This window comes from Lampris incognitus, chromosome 1 (genome assembly GCF_029633865.1).
Source record: "Lampris incognitus isolate fLamInc1 chromosome 1, fLamInc1.hap2, whole genome shotgun sequence".
In the NCBI taxonomy this organism is placed as follows: domain Eukaryota; kingdom Metazoa; phylum Chordata; class Actinopteri; order Lampriformes; family Lampridae; genus Lampris; species Lampris incognitus.
This window is the reverse complement of record NC_079211.1, coordinates 14,444,015-14,464,465: the sequence shown is the minus strand read 5'-3', so window position 1 is coordinate 14,464,465 and position 20,451 is coordinate 14,444,015. Positions and strand designations below refer to the sequence as shown.

Sequence of the window (20,451 nt, the reverse complement as noted above, 5' to 3'; positions counted from 1 at the left end):
GGGAACAGCCAAAAGTAGTAGTAGTAGTAGTAGTATGGTCACCAGGGTCATATTAATCTGCTTTGGGCTCTTTCAGACCCATAAAGTTATCCGAACCAACACTGACCCATTTTTCAATCCCCATTCATTCTGAAGCTCTGCCATCCCCACTGCCTCCAATGACTGACATGTTGTTGTCTCCTTAAAAAGAAGTTGGAGGGCTTTTATTGGTACAGTTGAATCTTTTGTTTGGTTTCATTTTTGCAGATACAAACCAGTTATCAGTGCCCTAATTGAGTTTATTTTGTTAATTCCTTTACTCTGTTGCCTCGCTGTATGGGCGGCACGGAAGGCAAAGTCTGGAGAGTTCTGCAATCTTTCACAAGGAGGCATTTTGCTAGCTTGTGTGCTGTGCCTCCAAATGTCACATATCACATTATGTGCCACATGTGGTAGTCATCACAGCTGTCACTTTATCACCGTTGCAGTTGTGTGCTCCATCTGGTTCTGCAAAACGACAAATTTCAATCTCCATTAGATGTCCATTTCACTTGTAAAATGTCCAAGTTATGATTCCTCGTGCCTCCACTTGAGTGCAGCCTTGAGTCGGCATCGATGGAGTTGGCTCATGGGACTGGCTGAGGAGTCTCAACATTCCAGATTCCCAGAGCTTTCATATTCAGGTCCATGTCGACGACGTGGCTTTCAGAGCCACCGTCCATGCTCTTTTCAATGGCTGGCTGTCACGTGATGATTATGAAACCACTAAACATTTGAATCCACGTGCCGTATTATCATCCGTCGTTCCCTTCTTTCAGGATGGATGCCTGCTCGCCTCGTTTCCCGTTGGTTCTTCCTGGCTAGAGGTGGAAAGTTGAAGTATCGATGCTCCCATTTATCCTCCCCCGAGTTATGGTTGAAACAAGGGCTACAAGGAAGAGAAGAGAAGAGAAGACAGGTTCAAAATGTCATCCGTCCACCCGTTCAGTTAATTTGTAATTTGCAATACGGTGTACATAACAAAGACGGAGAAATGGAAGAAAGTGACCTCTTCAATCTCAGCTGACTGCAGGTATCCCCACCCTTATAAACAAGACAGTGGCATAACGACCGAAACCAACGACCAGTTTCATATGCAAAGTAGCGTGAGCATTAACTGGAATTCAGTGGCCATGTGCTATTCACTTAGGAATCGGGAATGTTTCTAATCACAGCATTGTAAGATGGTGACAGATGTACTCTTAGCCCCCTCTCAGTTCAGGGATGGTCATCCCCTCTTCACATAGAGGGCCTTTTTGCCCCCCCCCCCGTTCAAGCCAGTGTTCCTCCCTTTCAAAGATGTGCACTTTCTCATCCTTGAAAGAGTGGCCACTGGCCTGTAGATGGGTGTAGACCAGGGGTGGCTAAACATGTGCCATGGAGAGCCATGTGTATGCAGGTTTTCATTCCAGCCGGACTCCACACAAGGTGATTGTTTATCAGTGAAATCACCTGGTGTTCAGTCAGGTTGGAATGAAAACCTGCATACACTTGGCTCTCCATGGCACATGGTTAGCCACCGCTGGTGTAGACTGTAGGGTCCTGGCCTGACGTGTTAGCTCTTGTGTGTTGTGCCAGTCTCTTGGCCAGCATCTGTTTGGTTTCCCCAATGTACAAGTCATGGCAATCCTCCTGGCACTTAACAGCGTACACTATATTGCTCTGTTTGTGCCAGGGGACCTGATCCTTGGGGTGAACAATGGCAATGTGTAGGCAGCACGGTGGCCCAGTGATTAGCACTGTTGCCTCACAACGAGAAGATCCTGGGTTCGAACCCCTGGCTGTTCCAGGTCCTTTCTATGTGGAGTTTTTATGTTCTCCCTGTGTCTGCGTGGGTTTCTTCCGGGTGCTCCGGTTTCCTCCCACCATCAAAAAGACATTCATGTTAGGGTTAATACTCCTGTCTGTGCCCCTGAGCAAGGCAGTAGGAAGAAATAACTGGAGCTGGTACCTGGGTGCTGCACGGCAACTGCTCACTGCTCCTAACTACACAGCTAGGATGGGTTAAATGCAGAGAATGAATTTCATTGTATGTGTGTACAAATGACAAAGTGTATTCTATTCTATTCTATTCTATTCACAGAGGATTGAGGAATAGTTGTAATCACACCATTATAAGATGACGACAGATTTACTGTTAGACACCCCCCCCCCATCATGCATCAATGCATCAAGACATTCTTATTGGTGCTGCTTATGCTGCAGTGATGCACTGGATGGCGATATCAGCGGCAATATACATTCTAATTCACAGAGACAAACTACCGTCCTCTGTGTTATTCCAGTTCGCGACTAAAAGGCAGTTGACATTTTTGGCAACAACCTAATATATATGTGCTGAAAGCATCAGTTCAAGCTGTGCAGGGTGTAAGCCAATACATGCAAACAGGACTGAGAGATGCATCTTGTCACTGTCAAAGGAAATTTGGTGGCCTGATATGTGTGTGAGGTGTCACAGGTTATGCTCTTTGTGCCAAACCCTGTTGTCCAAGACTATTGGACATAAACTTTGTCAGATCTGGGAATGTCTGGTCAGTTTATGATGCTTTCAAGTGAGATGCATTTTGTTTATGCGGTGTATTTCAGGGATTGTATAGCTGTACCTTTGGGAAAACTAGAGGGTTTCCACATACGGGGCTGGTGTGCATCTCTCCATCTTTTTGCATCTCTGTCCATCTTTTTGTTTATCTGTCTGCCTGGCGGTCAGTAAGGCGTATGGATGGTTCTGGGCTGCAGCAATAGTGTAGATACTGTGGTATCCACCTCAGCAGCACAGGCTCAACATAACCTGGTCATATAGGAAAGAGTAAGAACTGAGAGGGGGACATTTTGAGACATTTGTTCTTGTGTGTGTTTGTGTTTCTCACAGACTAATACAGGGAATGATTTTTTTTTAATTAAAATCTGTTCATCCAGTCGGGTCATGGGATACTGGAGCCTATCCCAGTAGTCACTGGACTGCAGGCGGGGAGACACCCTGGACAGGCTGCCAGTCCATCACAGGGCCGCCACATTCACACCTAGGGACAATTTAGTACGGCCGATTCACCTGACCTACATGTCTTTGGACTGTGAGAGGAAACCGGAGCACCCGGAGGAAACCCATGCAGACACGGGGAGACATGCAAACACCACATAGAGAATGACCTTAGATGACCCCCAAGGTTGGACAACCCCGGGGTTCGAACCCAGGACCTTCTTGCTGAGAGGTGACTGTGCTAACCACTGTGTTACTGTGCCGCCCCCAGTCAAAACAAACAGTACATAATCCATTTTTGGCTGTGTCACTGTGTGAGTAAATGCCGTGACCCGACTTCGGATAAGCAGCTTGGATAATGGATGGATGGATGGATGTTTATTCAAGAAAATTTGGATGAGCAGATTCCAGCGCCACCCTACTTCACGTTCATCAGTTACACAAGTCAAAATCTGGGAACCACCCTGAACAACCACAGTCGTCTTCTGCTGGCCACACAACAGAAAAGTGGATGCCTTGCTCCAAGAGCAGCTGAGAGAAGTGGGCACTTTTTTCACTGCAGATTTAGGGATTCGACCTGTGACTTTATCTTAAAACCCACCTCTTGCACATCTAGGTTACTGCTACCCCACGACGAGGTCCAAGAGAACGTACCTTTCATTGTCATTGACATCTTTTGTAGTGGCACCATTGGAAAGCTGGATAGCGGCAGTGGCTGTAGTGCAGTTTACTTCCTGTAACATGAATTCTTGCTCTGGCAGACCTACCCTGCAGGTGGAGGGTGTGTGGCCACACAGCAGCGTTACCTCCATACACTGCTGTCTGGCTGGGATGGGCATAAGTTAGAGGAGAAAATGGGCAAAAGAAAATATGCATCTAATCTCCATGTTGTTGGTTAGAAACAAAATAATCATCTTAGATTTTACTGATTCTAAGATCAAAGAGCATAAACCGTCAAAATTCTTCCAAATCATTTCTGTTACCCGTCCTAAACCCAATCCAAACCTTACCTGTTGTTATGGGAAATGGCTGTTGTGCCCTCCCCCTATCAAAACTAAGGCGCCGACATCTCAGCAGACGAGCATAGGCCAACCTGAAGTCTCTGTTGAGAGCCGCATAAAGGATGGGGTTGAGGGCTGAATTGATGTAACCCAGCCACAACAACACAGAGTATGCTGTTCCAAATTCTTGCTGCTTTCTCCAGCCGTTCACCATGAACTGGATGAAATATGGCAGCCAGCACACCATAAATGCCCCGATTACTGCTGCCAGTGTCACAGTGGCTTTGTGCTCCCTCAGAGCTACTACTGTGACAGTGGAGACCACGGCGGTGGCGGTGGTGGTTGTACTACTTTTGCCACACTTGTAGCCAGTGGTGGTGCGCGCTGGACGAGCACTAATAACGCGTTTGGCTTGTGCCCGTGCAATTCGGAGGATACGGTGGTAAGTCCAGCACATGGCAACCAGAGGTAGGTAGAAGGTGAGGAGGGAGTCTGTCACAACATAAGGCCCGTTCAGCTCAAATCGACATTGATTCACTGGGTCTCCAGGCCCACGGTTCTGAATCGTCAAATCTTGGGTGTTCCATCCCAAGTGGATGGGCAGGAAAGACACGGCAAGAGACACGGTCCACACACACAACATTGCCATTGCAACTCGCCATGGCAGCACAAGTGATGCATATCTAAGGGGCATGGTCACGGCAAGGTAACGGTCCACGCTGATGGCCAGCAGGTTAAGGATGGAAGCAGTGCAAAGCATGACGTCCATGGAGACATAGATGTTGCAGAACACTGGGCCGAGGGGCCAGTTACCGGTGATATCTTGGAGGGCAGAGAACGGAAGGACCAGTACACCGAGCAACAAGTCCGTGATGGCCAGCGATACGATGAAGCAGTTGGTGAGGCAGCGCAGTTGTCGTGAGGCACAAACCGCCAGGCACACCAACACATTACCACTAATGATCAGGAGGATGAGGAGGGATAGAAAGACACCAAGCACCACTGCCGACAGCATTCTCATTGGAGCCAGAGATTCACTCTAGTCAAAACAGCTTGACTTCGCTTTTCCGAGATGGGCATGAATTTTCATGGTCATCCTAAATCTTGAAAATCATAAGCATCAGTTTGTGTGCTAGAGTTCTTCAGTATCCCTTTTGTTGCGAATATGAAACCTTCTTGCCCAAGTTTTTAATTATTATTCGGCTCATTTCATCGAGGAAATCCTCAAGTATTGGATAGAACAAATTTTACAGGTAAAGGGTCTTGTCACATTGAATATGAGGCAGCTGAACTGTCATCTTTTGTGACAAGTCACAGTGGTCCATTCCGCTGGCTGCAGTGACACCTAGTGGACAAATGGAGAAACAACACAGTTAGCGAATGCAATGCAGAGTTCAGGGGCAACTTATACTGTTGAAAACATCAGTATCCTAAGAGCTGCAAGATTCCTTTGATTATTGTTTGACTAGTTGGCTAAAATGTTTTTATTTAATGGTTACTTGTTTTGTCAAGCGTATTCAAATATTAAAAAAGAAAAGAACAGAAAATAGATACATTTTCTCCTCCATAGATAGCTATTTATAATGATTCATTACATTACATTACAGTCATTTAGCCGACACTTTTATCCAAAGCGACTTACAATAAGTGCATTTAACGTAGGAGGTCAGGAGAACTACTAGTCATCAGAGGTCATAAGTGCATCTTCTCTCTAAACAAGCATCTAAGAGCAAAACCAGTGCTAAAGTAAAAGTGCAAGAAAGAGTTTTTTTTTAAATGAGTGAATACAATAAGTGCTAAGAGCAAGTAACAGGGTAGTAGTTCTTGAAGAGGTGAGTTTTCAACTTGCGCCGAAAGATGGGCAGCGACTCCGCTGTTCTGACAGTGGGGAGTTCATTCCACCACTGTGGGGCCAGGACAGAAAAGAGCCGTGACCGGGTCGATCGGCAGCAGGGACCTCTGAGCGACGGGGCAACCAGGTGTCCCGAGGCAGCGGGGCGAAGTGGTCGGGCGGGGGTGTAGGGCTTGACCATGGCCTGGATATTGGAAGGAGCCGTTCCTTTCACTGCCCTGTAGGCTAGCACCAGAGTCCTAAACTGGATGAGAGCAGCTACTGGGAGCCAGTGCAGGGACAGGACAAGGGGCGTTGTGTGGGAGAACTTAGGGCGGTTGAACACCAGATGAGCTGCAGCTTTCTGAACAAGCTCCAGAGGTCTGATGGCCGACGCTGGGGCACCGGCAAGGAGGGAGTTTCCATAGTCCAGCCGGGAGAGGACCAGAACCTGGATGAGCACTTGTGCCGTCTCATCGGTGAGGAATGGGCGAATCCTGTAGCAAGTCCTATAGTGCCCCTGGTCTTGATTTTGAACAGTAATATACGGTTTGTGCCATCCTAAAACATGCAATACATCAGAACACATACACTCCTCAAGAAATGTCCTAACTAGAAATACACATCATAAAACAGGTGAAAGGAAAATAAAGTAAATCAGAATCTATCCATTTTCCAAACCACTTATTATTCTCTCAGGGTCACGGGGATGCTGGAGCCTATCCCAGCAGTCATTCACCTGACCTACATGTCTTTGGACTGTGGGAGGAAACCCACGGGGAGAACATGTAAACTCCACACAGGACGACCCGTGACAACCCCCAAGGTTGAACTACCCCGGAGCTCGAACCCAGGACCTTCTTGCTGTGAGGCGACCGCGCTAACCACTGCACCACCGTAACGCCATAAATCAGAATATTGATTAGAAATTAAGTTGACACCAGGCATATGGCTTTAACCAATAATGGATTATATTCCCTGAGTATGCTGTAGATAACAGGGCAAGGCGATGAGAGACATTACACTAACAACAATGGCTGGATTGGAAAGGTTTTAACCTCTAAATGGTTTTTCCTCCATGTTTTCGGTTCCACGTAGCAGTTAGTGGTTTGATAGTCCTTGAAACCAAAGGCTTGGGATGACTCAATCTGGTGGTAAAACTTATTGGAAATGTGTCTTTGGAGCCTTGGCTGTTAAAAGGTAATGTCTGAAGCATGTCTGCGCTCACTTCTTCTTTCAGCTTGTTCCCTGTTTTTCAGCGGTCGCCACAGTAGATTTTATAGTTTACATCGGTACCCTGTGAGGGCACAGCACCAATTATGGCCGTTGTGAACCCGGGCCTCGATTGAGCCGGTATGGAGCCTCGACCGATCCGCTATGGTCTTGTCAATCTGCATACAGAACCCTTCTGTTCAAATTATGCACTGCGCTTGGCCTTTTTAACTTTAACCAAAAGAAACACCCAACGTCCATGGTAACCTATTGTAAAAATCCACTGTTGCCTCAGTCATCACTGTTTCTACACAACAAATTTCCTTTGTGATGTGCTTTGAATTTCATGCATCACACTTGTTCTCTATATAGTCAATCCACTGTTGTATGATAGAAGGACACAAACCTAAACTCTGCAACTCTGGAATCAGGAACACTTGGTCATTTGATTTCATGTACGGAAGTACATGAAATCAAATGAAATATCATGTCCCCCAGCCCACAGCAGTGCAACACAAAGACAAAAATACATGTCCAAAAAAATTCAAGAACACATATATCCAAGCTAACACATATATCCAAATTAACACACATAGCCAAACTAATAAATAAATAAATAAATAAAATCACTGTCCAAGGAGACGAACGCCAGCCAGGATGACTGTTGGAACTGCCAGTCTGCATGGGCTAGCAGTTAGCTTAGCCTGTCTTGCTTCTGCGTCCTGTCAGACCGCCCTCGGTGCTTCCTCCTCAGGCGCAGCTCCAGGCAGGGGTCATGGTCCTTGGGCCCACAGGATGCAGCAGACCAGGCTCCCCCAGCCGATCCAACGCCAACTCTCCCAGCCAGACACCCTCGACACACCTCCTCGCACTCCACCCAACGACACCAAAAACATCACAGTTAACAACAGGCGAGGCCACTGCCAGACCGCCCTCGGTGTTATTCGGAACTGCCGGTCTGCATGGGCTAGCAGTTCGCTTAGCTTGCTCCGTTTCCGCGTCCTGTCAGACTGCCCTTGGTATTACCTATTCGGTCACAGCTCCAGGCAGGGGCCGTGATCCTGGGGCCCACAGGATGCAACAGACCAAGTTCTCCCAGCCGATCCAGCGCTAACGCTTCCGGTCATCAAATGAAGACAAAACTTAAACGCAGACGTGGACAAAGACACTGCATGGACGATACAGGGTGAGGCCGCTGCAAACGTGAATTTGCACCGCCGTCTTCCCACATTGGAAGCGGGAGTTTCTGGGCAGCGTGTTTCAGTAAGTTTCCGTGAATTTAAGTAAGTTGTGCAGTTTAGCCAAATGACTGCAGCTGTCTGTGAGAGCATCTAGAATGACTCCATGGAGAGGGCCTGTCATTGCAATGTAAGCGAATGCTAATTCTGTTTTCACTAAAACTATAAACGTAGAGAGACGAGCGTGCTTGCTGGTGCATTATTTGCACAGCGAAGGAATAGACGTGCAACTCTGTCGAGACTCAGCTGGTCTCTCAGTTACCAGCTGATGATGTGGACGTGGATCCATCAGTCTGCTGTAGCGAGGAGAATCCCAACACTTCAGCCTCTGGTTTTGGTATCACTTTGTTAAACAAGCACTTTTTTTATGATTAAATTGGTTGTAAGATAGAATGACAGAATACAGATGGGATCTGTAGTGTCAGTTAATAACTGAATCATCAAACAGTAATTATTTGATGCTAACAATAGAAATGAATAAGAATGAATTAACAGTGAGCTAATACTTATTTGATTGTTATTTGTTTAGTTGCATACTTTTATTTATTGACAGGAAATCCTAAGAGATGCATCACAAACTTGGTGTTCTCTGTCACGTTTGGGAGAAGTGAATAGAGTTTGTATTAGCTTGCGGGAAAAAAAACGAAAATAAAAGATTGCAAAAGAAAAGTAACAAACGAATGTAATGAAATCATCTCCATAAGCTGTAGTCAAGAAGATGCAAGTTACTTTCTGAAGAGATGTTTAACACATTATATCCTCCCTGAACTCATTCATGAATGGTGGCGGCTATGAGAGCATGATGGAATGAGGACAACCGGGTGATAGAGAGAGAGGGAAAGAGAGAGAGAGGCGCAGCGGTGAGCATTGCAGCAAGGTTTATATTTTCCTGCCACAACCTGAGAGACAGTGGGTGACGGCACCTATTGTTGTTGTTTAATATCATAATCATTGTTGTGTTGTGTTGTTGTTTTATATGCTTTGGCAATATGTACACAAACGTATGTCATGCCAATGAAGCACATATTGAATTGAATTGAATTGAGAGAGAGAGAGAGAGAGAGAGAGAGAGAGAGTGTGTTGTGTCAGTGGGCAGTGGGTATTGTTTGCATGTCTATTTTCCAACTTTGTCATGATATCGGGACCGTTGCCAGACCAACTTCACAGCTACTCACTCAGCACCTCAGGGACGAATGGACCGAGTGATTTCGGTGAAAAGAACTACAAAAAAAAGAAAAGCACACAGCAAGAAACGGTGTCCGCCAGCTACAAAGCACTATATTTAACTCTCTAATCTCCAGCGCCGCTCAGCAGACATTGCTGGTGCGCCGCAGGCTTACACCGTGGACTCACTCTTTTGAACTTCATCAAGAGTAAACACTGCTATCACAGCCGCTAACGCATGAAGTCCAGGTCTCATACGCACATAATGTCTCATGCCTTGTATTTGACAGACCCACACACTGACCCCCCCCTCCCCGATAACATACATTTCGGTCGCTCTGGCGCTTAATCCCCACCTCACTCATTCTCAGTCACCTTCTCGCTCACTCTCCACACACACACACACGCACATGCACACAATGGAAAGTAGTGTGGCTTGGGAGCAACAGGAGCCTGTGAGGGCTCTCCAGATATGGACATGTAGATATGAGCCACTAGCAGCTTTGTCAAAAAGACAACCCCAGAGATGTAGCGAGCAGCTTCAGCTCTATATACACTGTGTCCAGATGAAGTGATTCCACCTTCTTTTATTTTCTTACCTGGATTATGGAGCATGCATCAGTACAGCTTTAACTCTACACCCGAGAAGGTGTACTTATCTGTCTGTGTGTGCACGTGTTATTTTGTGCTGTGTGTGTGTGTGTGTGTGTGTGTGTATTTCCCTCCCTGTGAGATATACTATACCTCTGTAGAGCTCTAACAATGCATGTTATGTCTTTATGCATGCTCAATAATCCAGGTAAGAAAATAAAAGAAGGTTAAATCAGTTCATCTGGCCACCGTTTCTTGAGAGAGAAACGTTTCATCGCTCGTCTAAGTGACCTCCTCAGTCTCAACTGACTGCAGGTACCCCCACCCTTATAAACAATACAGTGGCATAACGACTGAAAACAACAATCAGTTTCATATGCATATTGCCGTGACCATTAACTAGCTAGCGTTTTAGTGGCCGTGTGTACTATTCACAGAGGATTTGGGAATGTTTGCAATCGCAGCATTGTAAGATGGCAACAGATTTACTCTTAGCCCCCCCCCCCCCGGTTCAGGGATGGTCGTTCCCTCTAAACATAGATGGCCTCTTTTGAGCCCCCTGTTCAAACCAGCGCTGCTCCCTATCAAGGAGTCAAATCAAGTCAATTTTATTTGTGTGGCCCAATATCACAACTTACAAATTTGCCTCTGGGGGCTTTACAGCAACACAACATCCTGTCATTAGACCCTCGCATCGGATAAGGAACAACTCCCTAAATAAACCATTTAACGGGGGGGGGGGGGATAGGAAGAAACCTCAGGGAGAGCAACAGCGTGGGGACCTCTCTCCCAAGACGGACAACGTGTGATGGATGTTGTGTTTACACAATTTACAGAATACGACACTCAAAGAGGATAAACAGAATTATAACGGAATTATAAAATATATGAAGAATATGATCAGGAAGATGCCAAGCAGGGGAACGGGGAGTCATAGAGGCCATCTATGTGAACGACCATCCCTGAACGGGGGGGGGGGGGGGGGGGGCTAAGAGTACATCTGTCACCATCTTACAATGCTGTGGTTGTAATTATTCCCAAATCCTGTGTCAACAGTACCATTGTAGCTCTAGTTAGTGGTCCCGGCAGTGTGCATATGAAACGGACCGTTGGTTTCGGTCGTTCTGCCGCTGTATTGATGATAAGGGTGGGGGTACCTGCAGTCAGCTGAGACTGAAGGGGTCACTTAGACGAGCGAGGAAACGTTTCTCCCCCAATAAACGCTGTGTCCGGATGAACTGATTCTCCTTTCTTTCTCAGAATGCGTGTTATGCACACGAAGACACGTATACAGCGAGCCAAAAACAGCACGGGACCGATGCTAGACAGATGCTAATGCTGCTAAAATGCAGGGAATGGCTGCTGTGTGCGCGTCTGTGCGTGTGCATAGTTTCATGCTTACACATGCGTGTCTCCTTTATCTGCCTGCCTTAAGCTACATGCGTTCATCTCCGTTCTCATGTTTGTGTCGACGTGAGCGTGTAAACATATTTATTTCCTGTTTATTTTTGCATAAACATTGGTTTTCTCGGAAAGGCTCTATGAATCTCGTTCTGACACATGAAGACATATTTCAGCCATTGATATATGAGCTGTCAGGAGAAAAGCTACTGGTATGCTTTGGCATGCCAGTTGCAGCTGTAGTTCAGTGTCTCAGTCGTTCTCCCGGTTCCGAGTCTTAATTAGTGGCACACTACCGCTTTGCAGTTCTTTATTTATTTATTTTTCTCCCGCCCATTTTTTGACACTTTGTAGCTCTTTCATACTTTAAGCTACTGAGACCATTCAACTATCAAAATGTTCAACTAGTTAAGGACATTAGTTTCAGCTTTTTCATACCTTTTGAACTTTTTGAAATAGTCAACTTTTTTCAACCATTTTTTTGAATGGGAGTCAATGGGGGACTTTTGCAACCTTCCCACCTCTTTTACTCCTTCATACTTTTAGCCACTGAAACCATTCCGGTATCGAAATGTTCATCTCTTTAAGCCCATTAGGGCTCGCATTTCGGTTTTTTGAAATCGTTTATACTTTTAGACATATTAAGCTTTTTCTACTTTTTCAAAACAATGGAAGTCTATGGGGAAAGGTTGAAACCCTCATCGCCTTTGAACTGTATCTCCTCCTTCATTTTTTTGAGCTAGAACCCCCATTTAAAGCTTAAACAGTTCAGGACATTCAGCTCTTTCAGAATCCTATTCGGATTTTAAAAATATTTTATAGTTTTTGAACAATTCAGCTCTAAAGTTTAGCAATTCTGCCATACACTTTGCCTGTTCGAATGTTCAGTCCTATTGTGACATCACATATCAACTTGAAACTCAACTGCCAGCCTAATTAGTGTGAATACTGGGCATTCACACTATCGCTTTGCAGTTCTTTATTAGTGGCACCACTTCGACTTTTTCATACTTTAAACTACAGAAACCATTCAACAATCAAACCATTTATGTGTTTAGCACATTATGGCAAATTTTTCCGTTTTTTATACCTTTAAAACTTTTAAAATATTCAGCCATTTCACATTTCAGTTTCCAGGTATTTCAGGTAGGCTAGTGACTTTCTGACTTTTCCTATTTATCCATTTTCAGCAATGCTTTCACGATTTCTTTCAGCAGCTCAGCATTCACACGCTTTTTCTGTGGAAAAGCCTTTTTCTAGTTTCTTAATTAAATTGCTCAAGGTAGTTAACCCCCCCCCCCTTATTTCTCCCCAATTGTACTTGGTCAATTACCCCACTCTTCCAAGCCGTCCCGGTCGCTGCCCCACCCACTCTGCCGATCCGGGGAGGGCTGCAGACTACCAATTCTCCATCGATACATGTGGAGTCGCCAGCCACTTCTTTTCACCTGACAGTGAGGAGTTTCCCCAGGGGGACGTAGCGTGTGGGAGGATCACGCTATTCCCCCCAGTTCCCCCTCCCCCTCCCCCCTGAACAGGCGCCCCCGACCGACCAGCGGGGGCGCTAGTGCACCGACCAGGACACATACCCACATCCGGCTTCCCACCCGCAGACACGGCCAATTGTGTCTGTAGGGACGCCCGACCAAGCCGGAGGTAACACGGGGATTCGAACCGGCGATCCCCGTGTCGGTAGGCAACGGAATAGACCCCGCTGCGCCACCTGGACGCCCAGTAAATTTCAAATTGAAACGGTATGCGTGTGTAAAACTATGAGCTCTTCACTACCTGCTGGCAGGCCATTCCCCAGACTCAATATTAGTTCAGCATTGATGATCATGTTTTGTATTGTAAACTCAGAGTGCAGCGGGGTCTGTGTACACACACACACAGTTTATGCTTTCAGCAACACACAGATATACACATGGACACACAGAACTACACACACGGTGCAAAAAACACAACACATCACGACGCACATTTCTTAGTAATGGACTTTAAGGACTGTGTAATGGATTGCTAATAACTTGGACTACTGCGTTTTATACAGGATGTCTACACAAAGCTTATGGGTTTGTTTATCTGCACCACACTGGGTCATGTTTACAGAAGAGCACGGAGGGTTGCAAATACTTCTGAATATTGTCTTTGTGGTCTAGTGGACACTGCATGACGTTTTTTTTTCTTCTTTCTGGATGTTTCCCCCTTTTTCTCCCCAATTTTATCCGGCCAACTACCCCACTCTTCCGAGCCGTCCCGGTCGCTGCTCCACCCCCTCTGCCGATCCAGGGAGGGCTGCAGACTACCACATGCCTCATCCGATACATGTGGAGTCGCCAGCCGCTTCTTTTCACCTGACAGTGAGGAGTTTCACCAGGGGGACGTAGCGCATGGGAAGATCACGCTATTCCCCCCAGTTCCCCCTCCCCTCTGAACCGGTGCCCTGACCGACCAGAGGAGGTGATAGTGCAGCGATCAGGACACATACCCACATCCAACTTCCCACCCACAGACGCGGGCAATTGTGTCTGTAGGGACGCCCAACCAAGCCGGAGGTAACACCGGGATTCCAACCAGCGATTCCCGTGTTGGTAGCAATGGAATTGACTGCCATGCCACCCGGACGCCTGCATGGAGGTTTTATCCAAAATTGTAGGTCTGCATGTCTGTGGGTATATGCATGTAGATCTGCATGACTGTGCACCCATGTACTTGTGTGTGTTTGTTTGACATAAACACTCGGACATGACGAGACAGGAAATGCACACTGATGAGCTCGAGTATTCTCACAAAGGGGTCCCCCAAAAGACCCATGTTTACCAGATGGCTTCCTCTCCTCTCCTGTCCATTAGCAGCAGTTAGATGCAAATGAGCGACAAAGCCTCAATTTTGTCCTTTCTAGACTCCCCATAAGGCACCGAGGGAGCCTCGTGAAGAGAGACCAGTTTTAGTTTTGAGACGAAAGCCGGACGAGAGCAGGACTCTGATGTAATGGCTGTATCCCAGATGCAGTCTGGGCTCTGAGATGAGTAATACGTTTATTTACCACTCATCCAAGACACCCTGTCTGACTTGCGAGATTTTCCAAGTAGCAACTGCTAGTCTTGTGACCTTTCTATTGTCCACCAGATGTGTCCTTCTAGAAAGAATTGATGGAGGAAGTAAAAGTTGTGTCACAGTCATTGGTGTGAGGAATATAATTAAGTGATATGCTATATGCAAAGCAATGTGTTTGAATATGTTTAACATGCAGGTGGGGGATTGGTTGAATTAGCCAATCCGCTGTCGGGTCGATGTTACTGTGCTTGAGATTGCACTGAAGCTAATCTGCTCATTCAGTGGCTGGTCCAAGAATTAACCAGCCACTTTTACTACCTTACCCTCCAGGTGAAGTAAAAATTATAACCATAATAAAATTTTACCTGAATTGACCAACATTTGGCTAATGGTAGGTTAATTCCGCACTGCTTGTTTCCCTCAGGTTATTATTTAAATGATGTCCGAGATTGCAGGTCAAACGACTGGTTGGTTTTCATACATTCGGACATAATGGAATGAGGAAGGGGAACTTTAATTTTTGTCATTTCATTTCATGTACTTCTGTACATGTTCTTCCATACAGGAAATGAAACGAAATATTTTTTCCCCCAGCCTACAGCAGTGCAACACAAAGACAAAAACACATATCCAAAAATTACAAGAATGTCAAGTACACACATTCTAACTTAACACATGTAAACTAACACATATATCCAAACTAAAACATTTTTAAAAAAAATCACTGTCCAAGGGAACGAACGCCAGCCAGGATGACTGTCAGAACTGCCGGTCTACATGGGCTAGCAGTTAGCTTAGCCTGCCCCGCTTCTGCGTCCTGTCAGACCGCCCTTGGTGCTTCCTCCTTGGGCGCAGCTCCAGGCAGGGCCATGGTCCTTGGGCCCACAGGATGCAGCAGACCAAGCTCCCCAGCCGATCCAGCGCCAGCTCTCCCAGCCATCAAACGAAGACACAAAATTAAATGCAGATGTGGACAAAGACACTGCATGGACAGTACAGGGTGAGGCCGCTGCGAACATGAATTCATGCTGCCATCTTCCCACACCGGTACTGGGTGTGGCCGCTGCAAACGGGAATTCATGCCGCCATCTTCCATTAGCCATGGGATGAGCTAATTAACTGTTTTATATCTTTATCTGAGCTTTTTTTTTTTAATTCCAATTTGGCTGTAATTTTGACCAGGCACTGGACTAAAAGATTCATGTTAAAATATTCCATACAAATACTAAAAAAAAAACACCAAAAAACCAAAACCTCATGGGCTTGTGAACAGTATCTAACTCAGCAATATACTGTAATTAGGTTTTAACATCTGTGGCACGTATTTCTATACAACTGATGTGGGACAAATACGCGGCTCACACTTCCTCTTTAGCTGTCTACATTTTGTGTCTGTGAATACGTGTGTGCGTGTGTGTGTGTGTGTGTTAAGTTTAAGCTATTTTGTCTTCGTGTCGGTCTTTGTGTGTCCACGACAGAAAGAGAGACAGGGAAGTGGTATGGGATGATGGGTTCCTTGGTAACTGTTGACAGCCCTGATGATGGGAGACAAGCTGGGGACTCTTGACAAACCGCGAGGAGATAGACAGACAGACGGGCAGGCAGACAGACAGGCAGGCAGACATACTGGCAGTTATGCAGACGGGGGAATCGGTTTCTGTCTCACTCTCTTGCTCGCTCGCTCAGTCACTCAGTCACTCTCTCTTTAACACACACACACACACACACACTTTTCTATCTCTCACTCACTCACTCACTCTCTCTTTAACACACACTTTTCTGTCTCGCTCACTCACTCACTCACTCACTCACTCACTCTAACACACACACACAAACACACACACACTTTTCTGTCTCGCTTGCTCGCTCGCTCGCTCACTCACTCACTCACTCACTCACTCACTCACTCTAACACACACACACACACACACACACACACACACACACACACACACACACACACACACACACACACTTTTCTGTCTCACTCACTCCCTCCCTCACTCACTCTCTTAACAGACACACACACACACACACACACTCTTCCTGGTCACATAAGGATAGAGGAATGTCCGCATTATTCCAGTATTCATCTCGCACCTCTTTTATGTCAACACTGTAGCTTCCGCATGACACACCATCACGCATGTAAAGTTCAGCCTCAACACCGTGGGCCTTACTCAACACTTTCATGTGGCTAGCGCAGGGTACACGGGGAAGTATTCAGAAACTTGAGCCCCTTTTTTTTCCAAGTTCTCGTAACTAATTGAACTAATTGTGGTATCTTCTCAATTGCTTCCCTCCCACGCTTATCCGATCACAGCAGGCCAATGAACCACATCCTGCACTTACGCTGAACACAGGAGTTGGTCTACTAGCTGCATCAAGCGATCCAGATCATATAGATCCAGCTCTATCGCTCAGTTTTCGAGCTACAACAGCCACTCGAAGCACTTTACAATCAATGAATGCCTCACATTCACCCACGCGCACACACACTCGTACACCGGCGGTGGCGTCAGCCATGCCAACCAGCTCATCGGGAGCAGTTAGGGCTTAGCCGTCTTGCTCAAGGACACCTCGACATTTTTGCAAGGAGGAGGAGCCGAGGATCGAATTGGCAACCCTCCAGTTACGGGACGACCTGCTCCACCTCCTGAGCCACCGTCGCCCCCCCAAAATTCTCGTATGGGCCAGATCTGCTTCCAAGCAGCCTAGGCTACCGTGGAGAATACCTGCTTGAGTAACACGGTGGAGTTGAATGTTCAGACAGCCAGCAAACCACAGAACCCATTACACAACTGCCATTACCCTCTATGCTTAAAACAGGTCAGTGGCCTTTGCTAATTTGCAGGGCTAAACGACCCTTTGACTCTCCCAAGGAAATTAGCGCAGTAAATTAGCACAGATGAGCAGAAGACCTTTTGCATATTTCAGGGCCAGCGTTGATTTAGAGGTAAGCGACTCAGTTTATGATACGGATTTTCCTTCAAATGAGGGGAGGGTTAAGAAGTGAAATGAGGGGAGGGTTAAGAAGTGATTGCAAATGAATGCTCCTTTAACAAATGGAAGACCGTCATTTTTTAAAATCTGCTTTTTTTTGGATTGAGATGTAATTGCAAACACATTTTATTTGAGTCCATATTCATACATATAGAGACCTATATTTAGGCATTATTTCCATAGTTTTATATTATGGACCTTATCAACAGAATGATGTCCATCCATCCATTATCCAAGCTGCTTACTACCCGAATCATGGACCGCAGGATCCTGGAGCCTATCCCAGCAGTCATTGGGCAGCAGGCGGGGAGACACCCTGGACAGGTCGCCAGGCCATCACAGAGCCCACACACACACACACCTAGCGACAATTTAGTACGGCCGATTCACCTGACCTACATGTCTTTGGACTGTGAGAAGAAACCGGAGCACCCGGAGGAAACCCACACAGACACGGGGAGAACATGCAAACTCCACACAGAGGACGATTTGTGATATTGGGCTATACAAATTAAATTGACTTGACCCAGGACGACCCCCAAGGTTGGATTAACCTGGGGCTCAAACTCAGGACCTTCTTGCCATGAGGCAACCGCACTAACCACTGAGCCACCACAGAATGATGTGAAAGTCAGAGTTTCTTTGCCCTGTCTGCTTTTAAATGCGTCTTCCATCCTTATTCTGATCCTGTTTGTGAGATCTCAGTGTAAAAACACCCCGCACTTTTGGTATGCTATGCTATAATGTTTATTTTAATATTAGATAATAATAATAATAACTAGAAAAATGCTTTTCCACAGAAAAAGCGTGTGAATGCTGGGCTGCTGAAAGAAATCGCGAAAGCATTGCTGAAAATGGATAAATAGGAAAAGCCAGAAAGTCACTAGCCTACCTGAAATATCTGGAAACTGAAATGTGAAATGGCTGAATATTTTAAAAGTTTTAAAGGTATAAAAACTGAAAAATTTGCCATAATGTGCTAAATACATGAATAGTTTTATTGTTGAATGGTTTCTGTAGTTTAAAGTATGAAAAAGTGGAAGTGGTGCCACTAATAAAGAACCTAGTGTGAAGGCTGGCAGTTGAGTTTCAAGTTGATATGTGATGTTACAATAGGACTGAACATTCTAACAGGCAAAGTGTATGGCAGAATTGCTAAACTTTAGAGCTGAATTGTTCAAAAACTATAAAATATTTTTAAAACCCGAATAGGATTCTGAAAGAGCTGAATGTCCTGAACTGTTTAAGCTTTAAATGGGGTGTCTAGCTCAAAAAAATGAAGGAGGAGATACAGTTCAAAGGCGATGAGGGTTTCAACCTTTCCTCATAGTCTTCCAGTGTTTTGAAAAAGTAGAAAAAGCTTAATATGTCTAAAAGTATAAAAGATTTCAAAAAACCGAAATGTGAGCCCTAATGGGCTTAAAGAGGTGAACATTTTGATAACTGAATGGTTTCAGTGGCTAAAAGTATGAAGGAGTAAAAGAGGTGGAAAGGTTGCAAAAGTCCCCCATTGACTCCCATTCAAAAAATGGCTGAAAAAAAGTTGACTATTTCAAAAAGTTCAAAAGGTATGAAAAATCTGAAAGAGGAGCACTAGTGTCCTTAATGAGTTGAACATTTTGATAGCTGAATGGTTTCAGTAGCTAAAAGTATGAAGGAGCTACAAAGTGTCAAAAAATGGGCGGAAGAAAAATAAATAAATAAAGAACTGCAAAGCAGTAGTGTGAATGCTGGGTATTCACACTAATAATACACCAAATAGGTAAGAGTAAAATTAGGAACATTATGAATAAAAACAAATATCAAAAAGCGGTCATAAGATAAGATAAAGAGAAGTTTGTCTTTGAAACCCACTCCCCAATACGAAATAGCTGCAGTCATGGCAACTGGTAGCAGATAAACTTCCTTCATTCGGCACACACAAATACTCCAATCTCACTTCCTCATTCCTCATTCACAGCAGCAAATGACCTTTCTGTCATTGCAGGGAGTTCACATGTTCACACAAGGGTCAGATGGTAAATAGATGATGACATATATATATATATATATATATATATATATATATATATATATATATATATATATATATAACTTTTAATACATAGCAGTAAATTAATACAATATAATACAATATAGTTTAATACAGAGCTGCTATGTCTAAATTTTTTCCCCTACATCTATATTGATATTCTGTTCCTCGTTTGTTGAACACTTTTATCAACACCATTGATGTTTTCCAAAAAAGGTATATATATATATATATATATATATATATATAATCCAGTTAGTGAAGTAAATTTTCTATGAGACAGTACAAGCCTGTTTCATGCTATAAGCAATCATCAGCTGTCATATATAGAGATATATATATCTCTATATATGATGTGGTTGTTAAAAAGGCAACATGGTAAGAAAAAAAGAGTATTTTTTCAATCAATATTTAGTGATGTGGTTAATTACATGTATTCTACTAAAATTCGGACAAATCGGTGTCAAGGAAGGACGACTCTTACGCACACAATTTCAACATGTAGCTCAATCACAAACTCAGCGAATCCGCCGCCAACAGGATTCGGATGTAAACGTAAGTCTGATGTAAACGTAAGTAAGTTTCTGACATATGTAAGCATATTTTATCCACTCACCACTTTTCTCTCTCGTCGACTGCCTCCGCTACTCAACTCTGCTCTGCCTCCGAAGAGCCCAGGGGAACCACAGACTTGCTCAATGTGTGCGTATTTGTGCACGGAGGTGTGCACGTTTGTGTGCATGGGCGCATGTGTGTGTGTGTGTGTGTGTGTGTATGTGTGTGTGTGTGGGAGCGAGAGAGAGAGAGAGAGAGAGTGTGGGAAAGAGGGAGCTGCACCAGTGACTCAAATGTGCATTTCTCTTTCTCTTGATTCCTCTTATTATCTCACCGTCTCTCCGGGGTCACTTGCATCTGTAATCGTTTCA

General features: G+C 45.0%; 1 protein-coding gene across 1 annotated transcript; it reads right to left on the bottom strand.

Annotated features, from left to right (window-relative positions):
• Positions 1 to 206: 206 nt before the first annotated feature.
• Positions 207 to 20,200, bottom strand: hrh2a (histamine receptor H2a). The gene is made up of 4 exons (XM_056291050.1): positions 20,142 to 20,200; positions 4,006 to 5,341; positions 3,650 to 3,821; positions 207 to 907 (listed from the first exon to the last, which is right to left on the bottom strand). Exons 2-4 carry the CDS (start codon positions 5,015 to 5,017, stop codon positions 745 to 747), a joined length of 1,347 nt encoding a protein of 448 aa, XP_056147025.1. The 5' UTR covers positions 5,018 to 5,341; positions 20,142 to 20,200; the 3' UTR covers positions 207 to 744.
• Between the last annotated feature and the right edge of the window lie 251 nt (positions 20,201 to 20,451).